This window comes from Rutilus rutilus (genome assembly GCF_951802725.1).
Source record: "Rutilus rutilus genome assembly, chromosome: 10".
Lineage (NCBI taxonomy): Eukaryota > Metazoa > Chordata > Actinopteri > Cypriniformes > Leuciscidae > Rutilus > Rutilus rutilus.
Genome location: NC_140215.1, coordinates 27,228,369 through 27,248,358, shown reverse-complemented (window position 1 = coordinate 27,248,358; position 19,990 = coordinate 27,228,369). Strand labels below are relative to the sequence as shown.

Sequence of the window (19,990 nt, the reverse complement as noted above, 5' to 3'; positions counted from 1 at the left end):
GGTCTTGTGACCAAAGATAGCCTGTGATAATTTAGCACGATCATCTCACAGTGTGTGTGCTGCTACGATCTACCGACTAGCCAATAAAAATGTAACATGAAATGGCGTATTGATCAACGCAACATGGCACTGAAACTTAAAACTACCTCAAGCTCCATTTGCAAAATTTGCATGCCAAGCTGGCCTCTTTTCCCTAGTCATGACCACGTCCATATTCTCCTATTATGCTTCCTCCTCTTTTTTTCAGCGCACAAAAAAATGCATCTTGCTCTATTTGTTTACCACTAGCGATTTATTCTTCAATACTAACTTGAGTTGTAGATTCAATAGGTGCCATCATCGTACAGTCTACATATATGTCATACCCAAGTTTTATTAGATCCATGTCATACAGTGTGTTTTATAATGATCTTATAGGATTGCTGAAATTTAGCAGACATTAAAAAAGCAATAATTAAAAAAAATCTCTTACGAGTAGGTAAGTAGCTGTTGCCACTGTTGTTTTGACCTGTTGAAAAGTAATGTTACAAGTTTGCCAATGCTGACATTAGACAATGGAGGAAATTATAACTTGGCAATAATATTTATAGGCAAACAGACCAAAGCAGTACGTGGTTTAGATATTGTTACCAACATAAACATTGTTTTGTGAACCTATAGTCAATGCACAGCAAATGTGATCATATGCAAATTATGTTGATTCGTGTTTCATTATGGTTACTTTCGCTTTCCCTTTTTTTTGCTAGCAAACTCATTTTGTTTTGAGATTCAGTTGCTTCAATCAAATCTGTCCAGATAGCTCTAAAATATAAATAATTATTAGGCTTTCCATAGTGATTTTCCATAGTGATAAGGAAGGCAAAATCAGGGTTTGGAAGATTGTTTTATGATGCACTTGATGTGCCTTTTTAAATCATGTCCAATCAAGTGAATTTGCAGAAGGACACCAAACAAAGTGTACAATATCTTAAAGCTATAGTAGGTAATCCTGTTCAGAAACACTTTTTTTTATACTGGGTGAAATGGTCCTTCCATCCTGAGAGTAGTCAATACATTATGTGTTCAGAAAAGGGAATGAAAACAATCAGACCTCTGTAGCAGCTGCAGGACAGTAAAAACTCTGACCACTCTGCTCCTGTCTGCCTCGCTGCCTGCTGTGAGTGTGTTTGCCTCGGTGCTGTAAGCTCCGTCTTAGCCTCGTATTTCTTTGTTTTGAACCATCATTTACTACAATTTGTAGTTGTTTATACTAAATACAGCTTACCCAACATCTCAGATTGACATCGCTAGCATCCGTTACTACTAACACAACACGCTAATTCGCTACTGCTAGCCTGTTAACGCGCCACCCGTGCGCTCAGCTGTTTTATTTATTTATTTTTTCTCTCGCGCGCTCGCGCCTTTGAGTTCATAAAAGCTCAGGTAAGTAATAATCAGTCAACAAACACGGTGAGTAATGTCTTGTCCTGTTATTGTCACCTGCACTTCATGTCACATGTTTAGCATAGACTTCTCTGTTGGCAATGTAGGATTTATATGTGATAAATGTAAGGAGACAGTTAGGCTGACAGAGAAGATTTCAGAATTAGAGACACGCATCCAAACTTTAATTGAGGATAGTAAGAGTGCTAGAGCTTTAGATACTATTTTGGATGCGCCTAGCATAGTGAACTCTTTACATGATTCGGTTCCAGCTGAAGTAGTGCCTGAGCAGCCGGGCAAATGGGTGACAGTGAGGGATCGCTCTAGTCGCGGATCAAAAAACCACTCTTCCGTTCCGATTACCACAACAAATCGATTTGCCCCGCTCAGTGAAACACCCACTGAGAATTCTGTTGATTGTGCCCTAGTAATTGGTGATTCGATCACACGGAACGTGAAAATAGAGACACCAGCGAACATAGTCACATGTTTGCCGGGAGCCAGAGCGCCTGACATCAAAGCAAATTTAAAAGTGCTGGCTAATGCTAATCGTAAATTCTCTAAGATCATTATTCATGTCGGCACTAATGATGTTCGACTCCGCCAGTCGGAGATCACCAAAATTAATATTAAAGAGGTGTGTGAACTTGCAAGTACGATGTCAGGCACTGTAATTTGCTCTGGCCCCCTTCCTGTTCGCAGGAGTGATGAGATAGTTAGTAGATTGTGTTCACTGAATCGCTGGCTGTCTGAGTGGTGTCCGTGTAATAATATAGAATTCATAGACAATTGGAAAAGTTTTTGGGGCAAACCTGACCTGTTGAAAAGAGATGGTATTCATCCCTCCTGGGATGGTGCTGCTCTTCTATCTAGTAATATGGCTCATAGTCTTAGAGCTCAAACATGACAAATTGGGCACCAGGTCAGGAAGCAGACAGACTGGCTAAACCAACCGTCTGCTAGCGGCCTCGCGTCACCCAGGTCAGATAAATCCCATCACATAGAGCCTCTTTCACCTAGCTATCATCATATAGAGACTGTGTCTGTTCCCCGATTTTGGAAATCCAAAAAATGTTTAAACCTATCTAAGGTTAAAAATTTAATTGATGTTCAACAAATAAAAAACAGCTATAATACAGATGAGCAAATGATAAAGCTTGGGTTGCTGAATATTCGATCGCTTACTTCAAAAGCACTCATTGTTAATGATATGATTTCAGATAATAACCTAGATGTGCTGTGTTTGACAGAAACCTGGCTAAAACCAAACGATTACATTACTTTAAATGAGTCCACCCCGCAAGATTACTGTTATAAACATGAACCCCGTCTGAAACGCAAAGGGGGTGGTGTTGCTGTAATTTATAGTAATATTTTCAAAACCACTAAGAAATCAAGTTTCGAATATAATTCTTTTGAAGTGTTAGTGCTTAATGTAAAAATATATAGTAAAAATGATAAATCACGTTTGAGATTTGTGCTGGCTACTGTATACAGGCCACCAGGGCACCATACAGACTTTATCAAAGAATTTGCGGACTTTCTATCAGAGTTAGTATTGGCTGCAGATAAAGTACTAATTGTTGGTGATTTTAATATACACATCGATAATGAAAAAGATGCATTGGGATTGGCATTTAAAGACATTGTAAACTCAATTGGAGTTAGACAACACGTGTCAGGACCTACTCATCGTCGTAATCATACTCTAGATCTAATAATATCACATGGAATAGATGTTGATGCCGTTGAAATTCTGCAGCAGAGCGATGACATCTCAGATCATTATCTAGTCTCGTGTAAATTACATTTAGCCAAGGCTGCAAAGCCGACTCCGTGTTACAAATATGTTAGACCCATCACTTCTGCTACTAAAGATTGCTTTATTAATAATCTTCCTGATCAGTTTCATCATTTTAGCATCCCGGATAGCTTAGAAAAACTTGATATTGCAACAGAAACTTTTAACTCTCTCTTTTCCAGCACTTTAGACACAGTTGCTCCTTTGCGCTTAAAGAAGATTAAAGAAAATAATCCAACGCCGTGGTACAACGAGCACACTCGGGCCCTTAAGAGAGCAGCCAGAAAAATGGAGCGCAACTGGAAGAAAACAAAATTAGAGGTATTTCGCATTTCATGGAAAGAGAGCTCGATTGCTTACAGAGAGGCTTTAAAAGCTGCTAGATCTGCTTATTTTTCAAACCTATTAGAAGAAAATAAACATAATCCTAGGTATTTATTTGAAACAGTGGCTAAACTAACGAAAAAGAAAGCTTCAAACACAGAAGGTTCCAAGCAGCACAGCAGTAATGACTTTATGAACTTCTTCACTTATAAGATTGATAATATCAGGGATAAAATTATAACTATGCAACCGTCTACTACAGTATCGCATCAGGCAGTGCATTGTAGTCTCCCTGAGGAAAAATTTGATTCATTCATTGCTATAGGAGAGGAAGAATTTACTAAACTCGTTAAATCATCTAAATCTACAACATGTATGTTAGACCCTATACCGACTAAGCTACTGAAAGAGATGCTTCCAGAGGTCATAGATCCTCTTCTTAATATCATTAATTCCTCTTTGTCTCTAGGATACGTACCAAAAAACTTTAAGCTGGCTATGATTAAACCGCTTGTTAAAAAAATGCAACTTGATCCTTCAGAATTAGTCAATTACAGGCCGATCTCGAATCTACCCTTTCTGTCAAAGATACTAGAAAAGGCAGTATCTTCACAACTATGTTCCTTTCTAGAAAGAAATGATATCTGCGAGGATTTTCAGTCCGGATTTAGACCATACCATAGTACTGAGACTGCTCTCGTTAGAGTAACAAATGATTTGCTCTTATCATCCGATCGTGGTTGTGTCTCTCTATTAGTGTTACTCGATCTTAGTGCTGCGTTTGACACCATTGACCACGACATTCTTTTAAATAGACTAGAAAACTATGTTGGCATTAGTGGAATTGCACTAGCATGGTTTAAATCATACTTATCTGACCGTTATCAGTTTGTAGCAGTAAATGAAGAGATGTCTTATCAATCACAAGTTCAGTATGGCGTACCACAGGGCTCAGTACTAGGACCGCTGCTGTTCACTCTGTACATGCTGCCATTAGGAGATATTATTAGGAAACATGGAATTAGCTTCCACTGTTATGCCGACGATACTCAGCTCTATATTTCTTCAAAACCTAACGAAACTTACCAATTCACTAAATTAACAGAATGCATAGCTGATATAAAAAACTGGATGACTCGTAATTTCCTACTTCTAAATTCTGAAAAAACAGAGATTCTAATTATTGGACAAAAAACTTCCTCACGTAATAACCTAGAATACTGTCTAACACTTGATGGCTGCTCTGTTAAGTCTTCGTCGTCGGTTAGGAACCTGGGTGTGCTCTTTGATACCAATCTTTCATTTGAAAGTCACGTGTCTAGTATCTGTAAAACCGCATTTTTCCATCTTAAAAATATATCTAAATTACGTCATATGCTCTCATTGACAAATGCGGAACAATTAGTCCATGCGTTCATGACCTCAAGGCTAGATTATTGTAATGCTCTACTGGGTGGTTGCCCTGCACGCTTAATAAACAAACTACAGCTGGTCCAAAACGCAGCAGCTCGAGTTCTTACCAGAACCAGGAAGTATGACCATATTAGCCCGGTTCTGTCAAAACTGCACTGGCTCCCTATTAAACATCGCATCAATTTTAAAATATTGCTGATTACTTACAAAGCACTAAATGGTTTAGCTCCGCGGTACTTGAGCGAGCTCTTAACGCATTATACTCCTTCACGTCTATTGCGATCTCAAAATTCCGGCCAGTTGATAATACCTAGAATATCTAAATCAACTGCTGGCGGTAGATCCTTTTCCTATTTAGCACCAAAACTTTGGAACAGCCTTCCTACCATTGTCCGGGAAGCAGACACACTCTGTCAGTTCAAATCTAGATTAAAGACACATCTCTTTGACATAGCGTTCACATAATACATTATAGACTTCTATAATTCAATATTAGGCTGCATAGATTAGGTCAGCTGGAACCGGGAACACTTCCCATAAATCCTGATGTACTTGTTACATCATGAGAAGAATGGCATCTACGCTAATTTTAGTGTCTTTGTTTATCCCAAGGTTTTCCCGCAGCCTGCCGGATCCAGGCCGTTTCCAGATCTGATGAAGGACCTTCGCCTGGACCCGATGTCAATGCAGTGCTGAAGGGCCAACTAGTCTCTCCCTATGGAGGATCCCTTTCCCACTCTACAGATAACGCGTCGTCGGGAAAACTCAATTTGCGTATCTACCCCGAATTGATAAAATAAAATAAAATTCTGAATCAAAACTATAAGGAAACACCAGTAATTTGTTTAGGTTTGGTTTGTAGGGAATTCCAAACCTGCACACATATATTCAAACGCACATAACTATAGAACTCGTTCTTAATGTGCATCTGAACGCCATCAGCGTTTCTCACAGGTTCGCGTTTAAAGTCTGTGTAGAGAGAATGGTGTCGTCTTGGCGGCCCTAATTTAAAAACAAATGATCGTTGCGACGGAAGCGAATCAATCAAAACTAACTTTAGCTGGAAAATAACTTTATTAAAGAACCGCTATAAAGCCAAAACAATCTTACGTTATATTATACATTTATCTCTGTGAAGCTGCTTTGAGACAATCTACATTGTTAAAAGCGCTATATAAATGAAGATGACTTGACTTGACTTGACTTGACCAATCACTGCCATTCGGTGCGAATGTAAAGAACCAATCAGATGCCTTCAGAGCCAGGAGGAGTGTCTTAGCAGTGTCAATCAAGTTCGTACCGTCATTCAAAATCAAGATTGCCGGTGTGCCGAGCAGCTGTGCTAATGGCAGACAAACAACCAAAACTGCCAAAAACTCGAGTGGAACCTGCTCATACAACAAAGACGGGTAAACGGAAAAAGACCGATGACGATAAACAAGCCCGTCGGAGCCCATTGACTCAGTGTTAAAACTCTAGCCGCATAACATACAGACAAAATGTCACGCACTGTGCAAAGCAACAATTGAAACCTGCTAACCTTATATCTAGCGACCTTATCCGTCGTCATCTGTGACCCTGCATGTTTACTAGCCTGCGCGTTCACGGCAGGCTCCGCTGTGGGGGGAACTTTACATAACAAAATACATGTTTAACAGCTAGTAGGCCTAACGTTATATGTTATGAATCTTACACGAAATTCATCTTCATCACAGTGCAACTAATGGAAATGGAAAAACGTGTATCAATGCAACCTGTTTTTAGCTTTGCCTTATAGTTATAACTAGCTCGTTAGCGAATCAAAAAATATATATTTTAAACTTTACCAATATCGATATGATAGCTTGATAGTGAGTAGGCTACTAAAATACATCTTATTTGTTTATATTCATAATGATAAAGTTAGATTTTTTTATTACATGTGATTCTGACATGATGCTACATGCACTGCGCTCCTTCATCTCCGCTCGTCTCAGGTAAATAATGCGTCTTCCAGCTCAGCTGTCGGAGTCGCGCGTTCATGTGTTTTGGGGGCGTGGCTTTGGAAGGACCCCAGAAGGGAGAGGGTGGACTGAATGGAAATAATGAGCTGTCTTTAAAACAGTCGTTAGAGGTCTACATACACTCGATTTTTATACTTTCTTTTTCAGAATACTTACATTTTAATTATGTATTGATATATACATAAAGTTTAAACAAATTTGAAAAATACGTTTTTTAGACCATTCTTACCTACCCCAGCTTTAAAGGCCCCCTGAAATTTAAAGGGGTCATATAATGGTACATGCACTTTTACAAGTTGATTGTACTGAAATGTGTGCTGGCAGTGCCTGCATCATATAATGATAAAAATCCATCCAGTGTTTTGTTTTTTAATCTCCTTATATGTTTTCTCCCGTCTCAAATCAAGCCGTTTGATCTTGTGACGTCACAAGATCGGACGCCCCTCCCATGATTGTTGATTGACAGCAGCGTTTTAACACAGACCCACCCTCGCTCGTGAGCGAGTTGTCATCATAGTCCGCGTTGTTGATACGCTGGAGCAGAATGGCGTCTAAGCGATTGTGGTGTTCTGTTCTTGGGTGCAATATGGAACAACATCAGTAATTTTGATGTTCCTAAATCCGAACTGCTGAAGACGCAGTGGCTGAGTTTTGTTTTCGAAGGGAATATTCTCCACTATCAACGTCAATGCTTTCATGTTTGCGCGAATCATTTCACACACCAGAATGCTTTACAAACGAGGGTCAGTATAAAGCTGGTTTTGCTAAGAAGCTGCTCCTGAAAAAAGGATCGGTACCAACTATTTGTGTTCCTGCACCTCCAGAAGAACTGAAGTGAGTGTAACGTTTTATTAACCTTTATATTAATATTTATATTAATCTTTGCAAATCGCTTGCTGCACGCTTCACAATGAATGTGGCTGTTTACACTCAGGGTACATTACGGCATGTTTTATATGTACGACGTTCTCAATATAATTCATAATCCCACGTTTATAATGAACAACGCGCTATGGTTATTGTGTTATTATTTCAAACGGTGTACGCACAGAACAGAGGGGCGGGGTGAGCAAAGTGCATTATCATTTAAAGACACATGCACTTAAACGGTGTGCTGAAAACAGAGCTGTTTTTGACCAGGTAAAATTAGTGTTTTCTTACAATACTAATGAGAATTTTTAATTAAAGTATATTACAAACTTTTAATTTAATAATAATAATAATAATAATAATTTGTTACATTTATATAGCGCTTTTTCTGAGACCTCAAAGCGCTTTACATATGGAAGGGGGGAATCTCCTCAACCACCACCAATGTGCAGCATCCACTTGGATGATGCGACGGCAGCCATATTGCGCCAGAACGCCCACCACACACCAGCTTACTGGTGGAGAGGAGACAGTGATGAAGCCAATCAGTGTATGGGGATGATTAGGAGGGGCAAATTTGGCCAGGATGCCGGGGTTACACCCCTACTCTTTTTCGAAGGACATCCTGGGATTTTTAATGACCACAGAGAGTCAGGACCTCGGTTTTAACGTCTCATCCGAAGGACGGTGCTCTTTTGGCAGTATAGTGTCCCCGTCACTACACTGGGGCGTTAGGACGCACACAGACCACAGGGTGAGCACCCCCTGCTGGCCTCGCTAACACCTCTTCCAGCAGCAACCTAGTTTTCCCATGAAGGTCTCCCATCCAGGTACTAACCAGGCTCAGCCCTGCTTAGCTTCAGTGGGCAACCAGTCTTGGGCTACAGGGTGATATGGCTGCTGGCTTTTAGCATTAGACCCTTTTAGCAATTTAGACCCTAAAAAAATCATATTAGCTTGTACAAAAATGGCATTATATGACCCCTTTATGTTTTTTAGCTTTTAGTATGAATATGTTAGCCTTAAGGTTATGAATAAGCTGGTGTGTTCCAAAACAATGACAAAATTCGCATTTAGGAGATTTAAGCATTCAGAACTTACAGTCCCACATTTCCGCTAAAATGGATCATGGATTTTTATGACATCACCGCAGACTTCAGCTTCTCATCACATCTTCTGTCCAATCAAATGCTCTCTAGAATCTAAAGCGTCCCTCCCCTATGCTATAAATACCACCTGGCTAAAGCGACCGTTGACATGTCGCGGAGCAATATGGGTTTTTGCCAGGGTCGATATTGTCCCCACCACTTTTTTAAATAACTTGCGGGACGGGTGTACCTAATACAGATAAATAAAACATCTCCAGTTAACTAGCAGGGTATTCATTTCGTTCGTTTGTCGAATAAGAGGCGTTCTAGCGCTGAAATGTGTTGTTTTTTTAAATCAAGCTGCTGAGTGCTCGTGGCTATCAGTGGCGCGGATACAGTGTCTGTCTTCACTCGGATGTGCGATTCAATCTATCACCGTTGCGGAGACTCTCTATATCACAAAACAAACTGCACACAAACGTGTCCCTGCTTGATATACAACCACTGATAAACAAATTTGGCTTAGATGAGGAAAACAAAAACACACGAGTGTGGATTAGAACCCAGAACCTCTGACACACTTGGCAACAGTTCTGCCACTAGACCACAAGTACACAAGCTATATTCGCGGATCTATGGATTTATTCACGTGAAAATGATCGGCACTAACAATATATATTAGTAGACCTCATTAAATGACACATTAAACCCAATGTACTATTGAAATTGATTTCAGGACATCGTAATGTTATTTTTTCCGAATTTTTTTATTGTACACATATACTGTACATATATCTTAGCATTGTATAGCAACCTCCTCCCCCCACACCTGTCTCACCCACTTTTTAAAACAAAATGATGCCACTGGTTGGAGATGTGTGTTCGGATGCTCGAGTTTTATTGCATTTTCCAACTGTACGTTGGTTAGGAATAAAATGGCTAGAATTTATTTACACCTCTACTATTGAATCCAACGTATCTTCAGCGCTCGGATTCGCTTCCATGGTGCTGTCAAGTACGACTTGCAGTCTGTGAGGTAAACTGAACGCTATTAGCTATTTGAAAAAGGGGGAGGAGCCATTCAATGTGTCCCGCCTTAGCTTCCTGTTTCAGTGGAAATTACCTCAACGCATCATACAAAGCTGCGCCTTTCAAGGCACTTCAGTAGGCCTTTAAAGATGGGACGCAACTGAGGTACATTTTTAGTGCCATTGCAAAGGTTGATCAAATTTGCAAAGTGATCGTAAATTTGGTGTTTGCTTTTCATTATGGATAAATTGATGTGAAAAAAAAAAGGTAATTAAAAGTATTCAAGCAATGTTCAAAACATTTGAAAAATGATTGAGTCTGAAACTGCACTGTAAATTGATCAAAAGAGCATTTTCATTTTTCTTTCATCTTCTCGGTCACTATACTCTCATTGTTCTGCCAGCTAGATGACAACAGGATTAACACATCACACACTGCCAATCTGCACTTTGAAGATGCTCTCACATGACTGCCGTGGTTAACAAGACAGGATGTGAGAGAAGATTATGAAATGATAATTAAAAACAGTGTACAATAGCTTCACTGCTGAAGGAAACAAAAAGAGGAGAACTCAAGACAAGGGAAAGAGCACATTCAAAGGTGAGTGAAAAGGGAGTCTGACCAGAGATTTGAAGCGATGGCGAACAGCTGGATATTGATGGTGGTCGTCCTCCTAAGCATCTTTGGACCAGGATGCCACACACGAGGTGAGTTTAAATTTGTAATATGGTTACAATTACATCTCTTAATAAATGGTTCGGCCTTTCTTCGTATTATAACAAAATGTTTGCAGATGCCACTTATATTTTATGGAATGAGATTCACACATTTCTATGTGTGGCTAAAGTGCCCAAACACTGTATTTTGTTTCATGGTGAAAATCATGGCCTTGTTTAAATCTGTCACAAAAACAATGCTTTGACTCAATTTTGTGGATAAACGAGTGTAACGGACAGTAACTGTTGATCAGGGAAAATCTGCTTTTATATTCCACTTTTAAGCACGATGCTTCTTTGATTTAATGGAGCTCAAAATGGTTGTACAGAAGAATGAGGAATCTGTTATTTCATGTGCATGTGATGGATTTGTGTTTGAAATATGACAAATGTATGTAATAAAAGCTTCTTCTTAACCTTTAATATCCCACATTTACATTTGTGTAACAGGAATACTCACTTGAGTGAATGATTCTGTTTCCAGCGCTCACATTAACCGGTTACTAATGCTGTGTACTTACTGTCCTAGAAGAACAACAGAATCAAGATGATGTGATTCAAAAAAAACTGACAGGTCAGACAATATACACTTTTATTTATTTAAAGCTGTATTGTCCATGAATGGATACAAGATAGAAAATAAAAGGAAAAACCAAAAACAGAATGGTCAGTGAACGGAGGAGATTGACCTCGCGAAAACATTTAAAACCAGTTTGGCTTGGCAGGGAAATATAGGTTTTGTGTATAAAAAAATATATAAAAAAAAGGCAAAATACATTGTAATACCCATTTTTTTATATTTGAAATATATTTTAATAATTTACCTCAATGTGTCAAAAGCAGATCACATTTATTTATTTATTTATTTAATTTAGTTTGATTAAACAAACAATTTAATTTAGTCCAATATTTAATCTAATTTAAATACAATTTATAGTATTTTTTTTCTTTCAGATTTCAAAGAGCAGATCTTTGTGGAGGGCAGCGATGCAACTTTATGGTGCGCCAATAATGTCACTGATGTCAAATGGAATAAATTAATTTTTTTTGTGTGGAACATCAGCATGCAGGGCAGACAATGTTATATTGGTTTGTCACCCAAACTGGACGACACTTGTAATGATGGAAAGAGGCTGTACAACACTTCAAATGGAGTTTCATTATTCATTCCCAATATTTCAATGAAAGATGAAGGATTTTACTCTTGTGATTTATCAATAAAAGGAAGAAGCAGAGCTGTAAATGTCTCTGTAAGCGGTGAGTTCAATTTCAAATTATTGTAACACTATTGTAAAAACAGTGAAAATTTGAAGAACTGATCACTAACAACTGATGTTATTAAGTTTCATTCAGTGATAGACTACATCTCTCTGTTTCATTGTAGTCATCATGAACCAGTGAAGAATTAAATTTGTTGTACAAAAAAAAAAAAAAATAGTATTTAGAGTTAGCAATGAAGACAACAATATATAATGATGATATCATAACGATATTCAAATTAAAGTTCTATGTTTTTAAGTGACCCGCCTGGAAACTGATCTGGTCAGTGAAAATGGTCAGAGGATTGCTGTCTGTAAGGCCACATATAAAAAGACGGCACCCACTCTTCACTGGGAACCTGCCTTGAACTCTTCCTTCAAAAACACTCCTGTCAAGAAGGCTGACACATATTATATTGAGAATCGAGTAAATCTTCCTGATGATGTGACCATCAGTGACCTCAGCTGTGTGGCCTCGTACCCCTCTGTGTCCGGCTCTCTGCAACAGAAGAGCACACTTCATATTACAACACCAGGTGAGTGCAATGTATTTGAAAAGGAATTTACAATCGGTCTGATACAAGCACATTTACAGTGCATGTAGAAAGTATTCACACCCCTTAATACTGTTACCATTTTGTTATGTTACAGCCTTATGTTAAAATGTTTTTATTTATTTATTTTTGATCACAACCCACACTCCAAGCCCCATAATTACAAAGCAAAAAACTCATTTGTGATAATTTTATAAATGTATTAAAAAGAAACTCTTGAAATAAGACTATGCATAAGTATTCAGACCCATAACTATATAATGAAGGACCTTTTTTGCAACAAGATTTGCACATCTAGATTTGGGGATTTTCTGCAATTTTCCTCCGCAGATCCTCGGACCGTCGGTAGACAAACATTTTCAGGTCTTGCTTTGCCAGTATGAAGTGTGGAGTGTAGATTGTTGTAGAAAATCATTTTAATTGAAAATATTTAGCATAAGGCAGCAACATAAAATGGGAAAAGTTTTCAGGGGTCTGGATACTTTCTAAATGCACTGCTGCACTAAGGTCTTAAGGTCTCCAGGCTGATTAGCCGCCAGTGAGAGGAAACCACTGAATGACAGGAGAGGGACTGAATGTCCTTATCAAGCAGTGGCACTGGGCAGCTCGAAGACCATAAAAAGTCAAAATCATGTTGATTAACTGCTTGTCACCATAAGCGGAGACAGCGCTCTAACGGCTTCTCATTCTTCGTCTCTGGTTTCACTATATACACGGGCTCTCACACACACATACAATATACACACCCCGCGTAACAGCATGCCAGGATATTCTTCATCTAAAGTTTATCAACAAGAGTGAATCTGAATAAGGAACTGTAAGACTGTATCACTGACAAATGTCTGATCACATATAGGTACAAGTAGTCACTGTTTCTCAGACTATGCAATCTAGTTACATAATTAGTCTGTCTGAATGCTTATGTGTTGTACATTGACTAGTAGGAACATGTGGAGAGGGAGAGCCTCTTCATGTTTGTCGGCCATGTCTGCAATGGCAAACAAGGATACATTCAAGAGTAACATAAGTGTGACTGCACAGTTATTCACCTATTCATTAATTGGTTAATAGAAATCTTAAGTTTTGTACAGGGAGTTTTTCCACATCTAAATTGTGTTCTCTTTTTCCAACCACTTCTGGGGTCGTACAGGAATACAATTTTGTCTCCGAATGAAGGAAGAAACACCAACCCAAGGAGAGATGAAGAAACACGGAGGATAAACAGGAAGTGGGTGGCAGAAGCAGGCACGATAAGAAAGTGAATCGGAGGGAGGTGTTTATCTGAGATCCGCTGACTTTACATTTTAATATAGAGCATCTGAAAAAGTACATGTACAAAGTACAAAAATGCCATTTATGGTCTTAGTTTTATGTTTATTTTTGTCTTGAATAAAGATGCAATTACATTTTTATTTGGTCTTTGAGTCAACAGTATTTATTAGTAATATAGTCCAACATTTTGCTTGTGCAGTCATTCTTTAATATAAATGCCATGCCATTTGATATTTTGTTATTTAATGTCAAGACATGTAAGTGTAGTTTAAGAGTCCAAATGCTTTTGGGTCAATTGTAAAGCTAGCAGTAATTTGAAGTCTCACAAATGTCCACAAATCCTTTTTTAAAGAAATTAAAGTAACTGAGATGCATAAAACACAATGTTCCACAAAAAGAAAGAAAGAAAAAAAGGAAATCTGGGTCTCCTATTTCCATTTATTTATGGTAATCTGAAGTGATTTAATTATTTACACTTAAGCAATAAATTCCAGAGCCATTATGTCTGTGTGCTTGAGAGAGAGAGAGAGAGAGAGTGTGTGTTAGGCTACTCACCAGGAGGCTCAGCACCATCAGCACTTATTTGACTTGTATTGATGAACTTATTGATGAAGTCATTCACCGTTCCTAACCTTTCTCACCACCACCCATTACCAAATACCTGAAAACCAATCCAGATGACTCTAAACCATGAGCCTGATTACACATTACCCAACGGAACTGAATTGACTGTGGAATAATACTTAAAGTGAGCTACAGGTAACTGTAATCTAGGACATTGTGACTCAATGAAGGGCCATGAGATTCATCAAAGACAAGCCTAGGTTTGTTTATACTGAAAGGGCCTGAACAATGAGTTTACGTCATGGGAAATCTGGAGTCGTTAATTCTCGGCAGCTTCCTCAAGAAAATAAATAGACAGGAGCAAACATTCTGAAATCCTTTTACAGCATGTTATATGGTAAATATTAAGATTTAACAAAGATATTACAAATAATTAAGATTAAGAGCTTGCACAGATAAAGTACTGAACTATAATAAGTGGGGAATTTATTCAATTGAAATGCAACATAAAGTTGTGAATTGACTATATGTATCAGGAAATGTATACTGATTCGTGGGATCTGATCATTTGACAGAAAAACAAAATCTAAGAATACTAATGAAATTGTAAGATTATTAATTAAAAAGTGAAAAGTATGACTATTCATAAAAAACAACAACAAAATATTACCATCAGAGAGTCTGTAAATCCACTCCTCCTTCAAAAAAAACAAACGTGGTTACAAAGACTTCCGCAGAAGATCTATGCACATGGTTTAATATTTAGACCACTTCTATTGATTGCTATCACCATGTGAATAGTGAGAGTTTCAACCAGTATAACAAAAAATGTTTATTAAAAAAACTTTACCTTACCTAAATAATTTTTAACTGGGGTTGGAATCCATGTCTTTTAGCTTTAAGAGCTACAAATTAATTCATTTAGACTTTTTTTGTTGACAACACATTTCAAAACATTTCCCCTGATTACCGCACCACCATCTAAATGAGGGAAAAGCCTTCAAAAGAATGTGCTCTTTATATTTAGGTGTTTAAATGGCCATTAGCCCGTAGCTTGCGAGCGTCTTCTCAACACCCTGATTCTTGACATTAAGTTAATGTGGAAAGTAACCTAATTTGGTCCAACCTCTGAATCCTCCATTGACACTGTAATGCGTAAGAGGTGATTTTTTTTACAACACCACTCGGGTTAGAGTCTGTAAGAGTAGAAGACAGCTGTGCTGGCCTCTGGATAACTTTATACACATTTTCCCCTCTCACCATGACATTTCAGTCATCTGACATTCTTACTGCTAATAATACAGATGTACAAAGAACTACTTTTACAGTTTTTAAAGGTCATTCTCACCACTGTAAAAAAAATGTAGAATAACTGTTTTGGATTTCTCTTCAGGGTTGTAACGGAAACAAGAATACACTCAAGAGAAAATAATATCTAGATGATGTTCCAGTAAACAACAGAGTTGAGGACAAACAACATTTCAGAGTCTCATTGCCTTAACATAAGTGACCCCTGCAGGGCATTCATGGTGTTATACGAATGCAACTACCCTTCTAACCTTGCAGCATGAGTTTTAAATGATCCAAGTATCTAAAGAATATATAGAGAGGACAAAATTCAAGATGTCTGAGTGAGATATTAAAATAATACATGGGAAAACAGGCATTCACAGGTGTTAAGATTGACTGACAGTACTCTGAATGTAATAGGCTATTCTGTAATGATATAAAAATATCTTACAAACTTGATAATGAAGCTAAAATATCAGAATAACAAGAAGGGAGAAACACAACACACACACACACACACACACACACACACGAAAAAGAACAAAATAGATTAAGATGGCTCATATAATCACACAATAAGACACTATACTTAATCTATTCAATAGATTTGAATAGTCTATTTTTGGTAACACGTTATAACAATGCAGTAATGAAGTACTCACAAATTATTAACAAAATAATAGTTTATAATTTATTCATAGTTAATAGCTTTTAGTCTCTATATTATTAATGGGCTATTTACAAATAGTAGGTTATTCATTCATTGTCACTGTAATTTAATCAAATTATTATTGTTTAATTAGCTCGAAGTAAAGAAATTGTTAATTGGTTATTAGGAAAACAATGAGGGAAAATGCTATAATTAAGTGCTTTAAACCAACCTTTATTAGACATTAATTGCATCATTCATATTCAGGGTTCCTTAAGATTTTTACAAATACATTAAACACACACACACACACCCTACCCATCACAGTAAACTTTATAGTTTAAGAGACGCTTAATACTAATGCAGTTATTGTCAAATAAAGGTTGGATTAAAGCACTTAATTAATGACATTTTCCCATTTTCTGTGACCTAATCAAGTGAGAACTAAAAAAACACGATCTAACTCTTTACATAATATGAGCTAATTAAACAATAATAATAATTTGGTTATTTACAGTGACAATGAATGAAGTCCTCAGTATTTGTATATAGCCTATTAATATATTAACAATGTAGAGACTTCAATATATAAACTATGAATGAACTATAAACTAATAGTTTGCAAAATGATTTGTAAGTAATTTATTACTGTATACTTACTATAAAGTATTACTGATTTTCTTTTTCTTTTAAATGCACGTTTTTATTTATTTTTTCTAGACTTTTATACAGTTCCCAGTTCAAAACCAAACTCAACTAAACCCAAGCCTAAAATTAACACAGACATGTCGGTCACTCATCTAACATTACCGTTGCGTCGAAGTCTTGCCATTAAACGCCACCAAGCGTCGTTGCGCGCAACTACCGGTTATTCTGCGTTAAAGGTTTTGCTCATGAATATTAATTAGATTCCGTGCCTAGACACACCGCTTTGAAAGGTTACGGAGGAACGTCAGCGTAAGGTAATTTATATTCATGAGCTCAGTCTCCGCCATAGAAGCGTCACTGGTCCTGCACAAATCAATACAACACGTATATGAGTAACTTTTCTCAGCTTCCCAGACTTTTAATTCTTAAGACTAGGATCAAATAATTATTAAAAACGTATTTCTATTGCTCTACCAACCTCTTAAATGCGTGTGAAAAGATGCTGAACCCTTCTTCAAACGGCGAGTCGTCTCATGTTGTGGTGAAATATGTTGAGGAGTATCTGGAGCTGGTCGAGTCTTTGCCGCTGGACCTACAGAGATGTGTGTCTCTCATGAAGGAAATAGACGCCAGATATCAAGGTGAGACTATACGGACACTCGCACTCGTGTAAGAAGAAAACACTGCATTGTTTGAGCAACGGGTGTTAGATGTCACACTTACTAGCTGGCTAGCGGCTAACTGTTAGCACGTGAAACTCGCAGGTCCCCCCCCCCCCCTGATTGAGAGGTTAAATCTACAAAGTTGGTTAAATCTACAAAGTTGGTTAAATATGTATGGTTTATGTATTAGTCATTTATAACTCAATTTTGTAGTGACTTCTATGAAATCGCTACCTATCCTGTTCGGATGGAGTGTGAAGTCGAGGGGTCTGGCAGATTCTAGAGCGCCACTAAACTTCCTGTCTAAATTTATGTAGCTTGAAATCACAGTTGCGTGCTAGTGTTGCGTAAATACTATTTAGTCTTTGAAATATCATAAAGACTGCACATACACGCATGAATGGTCAGCGGCTGTGTCAACCGAATGTAAAATGTCGACGCTACAGAACAAAAAAAAAAAAAAACGTTTTTTCATGCACTGGTCAATTTTAATATTGTGGCCTATATTTCAATGTTTATTTTACTACACTTAATTTATTTGCATCTGTTCATTTCAATTACAATACAAATTGTTAAAGGCCGTTTTCTAAAAATGCCGAACTTCACAGTTTTATTCCTATTTATATTATGTTTTTATAGAGAGCATTGCTATTTTATTTATATAACATTTTATTCCTAAAACATGATGGCAAAGATACTAAATTAATTAAATCCCTTCTGTTAAAAACCTTTGTCTCTATATGTAAAAAAATAAAAAATAAAATAACCTGACTTTAAAGAAAGCTCAGATGCCAAATGAGTGCATATTTAATTAAATAATGTTGCATTTGTCTGGCAATTACTCTTTACGCTCTCAATCAAGATATAATCTTTTCTCCTGGTTAAATAAAGGTAAAAAAAAAAAAAAAATTGCATAGATTGACAGTATCAGTAAACATTGTGTCAGTATTATATATATATATATATATATAAATTTTTTTTTTTTTTTTTACACAAATCCTTGGTTATTTATCTTGCAGAGATCCTCAATGAATTGGACGAGGCTTATGAAAAGCACAGACATGAATCAGACCCTGTGCAGAGGCGGCGTCTCCTTCACTGCATCCAGCGCTCTTTGATCCGCACAGAAGAACTCGGTGACGAAAAGATCCAGATCGCAGGCCAAATGGTGGAAATGGTGGAGAATCGCAGTCGCCAGCTTGAGTGGCAGGGTGAGATTTTCCAGGCTTCCCAGGACTCTCCGGAGAGCACCGTGTCGGTGGGCAGCACCCCCAGTGCCGTAGCAACCGTTACTATGACACCACTTTCTGCTGCGACGCTGTCGGCCACTAAGCCGTCCGTGGACCGGAGACGAGACGAGACCCCGACTTCAGTTGACAAATCCGGTGGAAAGCGTTCACGCAGGCAGAAAAACGGCTCCGAGAACCGGGAAAACTCCAGTTACACCATGGAGCAAAGCGAGGAGGTTGCTTCAGGCACGCCGAAAGAGAAGAAGGCTAAGACGTCATCCACGTCTTCGAAGAAGAAGAAGAGGTCTAAAAGCAAGCAGGACAGGGAGCCGTCCCCGACAGACCTGCCGATTGATCCCAATGAACCCACTTACTGCCTGTGCGAGCAAGTGTCTTTTGGAGAGATGATAGGGTGTGATAATGAAGAATGCACTATTGAATGGTTTCACTTCTCATGCGTTGGCCTGTACCACAAGCCCAAAGGGAAATGGTACTGTCCGAAGTGCAGAGGAGACAATGAGAAGACAATGGACAAAGCATTAGAAAGGTCGAAAAAAGACCGATCGTACAACAGGTAGTGACACGTGAACCTGGTTGCCATGTAATGTTTTTCTATTCAGGAGTTTAGTACCCAGTTTTGAGATGTTACAAACTAGAGTTGGTCATCAGTTAGTAAATGTATATCTTTTAGGGATATATTTGAGATAGGGTTCACTTTGTCAGCTACTTAGTTATCAGCGTTCTACAGTATTGGAAGTATCCTCTTCATCCAGCCACAAGTATAGTGCATTTTTGTAAAAATCATTTTCAACTATCGGTTTTGTATTTATGCTTTGCATAACTGTACATATGTTCATTAAAAAAATAATAAACCATGCTTGTTGTAGTGTCATTTTATGGCTTATTAAAAAAAAGTAAACATTCAGACGAGGCCTTGAAGTACATCGCAAATGTGGGGCAAAAATGTGTCTTTAGCTCTTCTGTGTTGCACGATCTCAGTTTCTTAAAATAATTGTGCGATCGGTTTTTTTTTTTTTTTACAGTCTATGGTTTCAACTAACTTAGTGTATTAGATCTGAAAATTGTCTGTTATTAAATGGAAAGATGAAAGGCTCTGTTTTAGTAAATAGAAAAGACTACAGCTATTATGACAGACTAAAGTACAATAACTAACGATAATGATGATATAGTTCCAAG

General features: G+C 37.8%; 2 protein-coding genes across 3 annotated transcripts; both read left to right on the top strand.

The window, feature by feature from the left end:
* The first annotated feature begins 10,353 nt into the window (after positions 1 to 10,353).
* Positions 10,354 to 13,891, top strand: LOC311298664 (uncharacterized protein). 2 transcript variants are annotated; one of them, XM_084421772.1, is made up of 5 exons: positions 10,354 to 10,657; positions 11,196 to 11,240; positions 11,621 to 11,923; positions 12,186 to 12,461; positions 13,630 to 13,891. In XM_084421772.1, exons 1-5 carry the CDS (start codon positions 10,588 to 10,590, stop codon positions 13,698 to 13,700), a joined length of 765 nt encoding a protein of 254 aa, XP_084277898.1. In that variant the 5' UTR covers positions 10,354 to 10,587; the 3' UTR covers positions 13,701 to 13,891. The 2 variants fall into 2 exon arrangements, with proteins under 2 accessions (XP_084277898.1, XP_084277899.1); XM_084421773.1 differs by having other exon boundaries at positions 10,405 to 10,657; positions 11,199 to 11,240.
* A 3,510-nt stretch (positions 13,892 to 17,401) lies between these two features.
* On the top strand, positions 17,402 to 19,668 carry ing1 (inhibitor of growth family, member 1; the record flags this gene model as incomplete). The annotated part of the gene is made up of 2 exons (XM_084421771.1): positions 17,402 to 17,543; positions 18,584 to 19,668. The coding sequence occupies 2 exons, from the start codon at positions 17,402 to 17,404 to the stop codon at positions 19,369 to 19,371; spliced, it is 930 nt and encodes a 309-aa protein (XP_084277897.1). The 3' UTR covers positions 19,372 to 19,668.
* Between the last annotated feature and the right edge of the window lie 322 nt (positions 19,669 to 19,990).

Coding starts and splice junctions, on each gene's coding strand:
- LOC311298664 (XM_084421772.1), top strand. CDS start 10,588: ATGGCGAACAGCTGGATATTGATGGTGGTCGTCCTCCTAAGCATCTTT. Junction 10,658..11,195: donor ACCAGGATGCCACACACGAG/GTGAGTTTAAAT, acceptor TTACTGTCCTAG/AAGAACAACAGAATCAAGAT. Junction 11,241..11,620: donor GATTCAAAAAAAACTGACAG/GTCAGACAATAT, acceptor TTTTTCTTTCAG/ATTTCAAAGAGCAGATCTTT.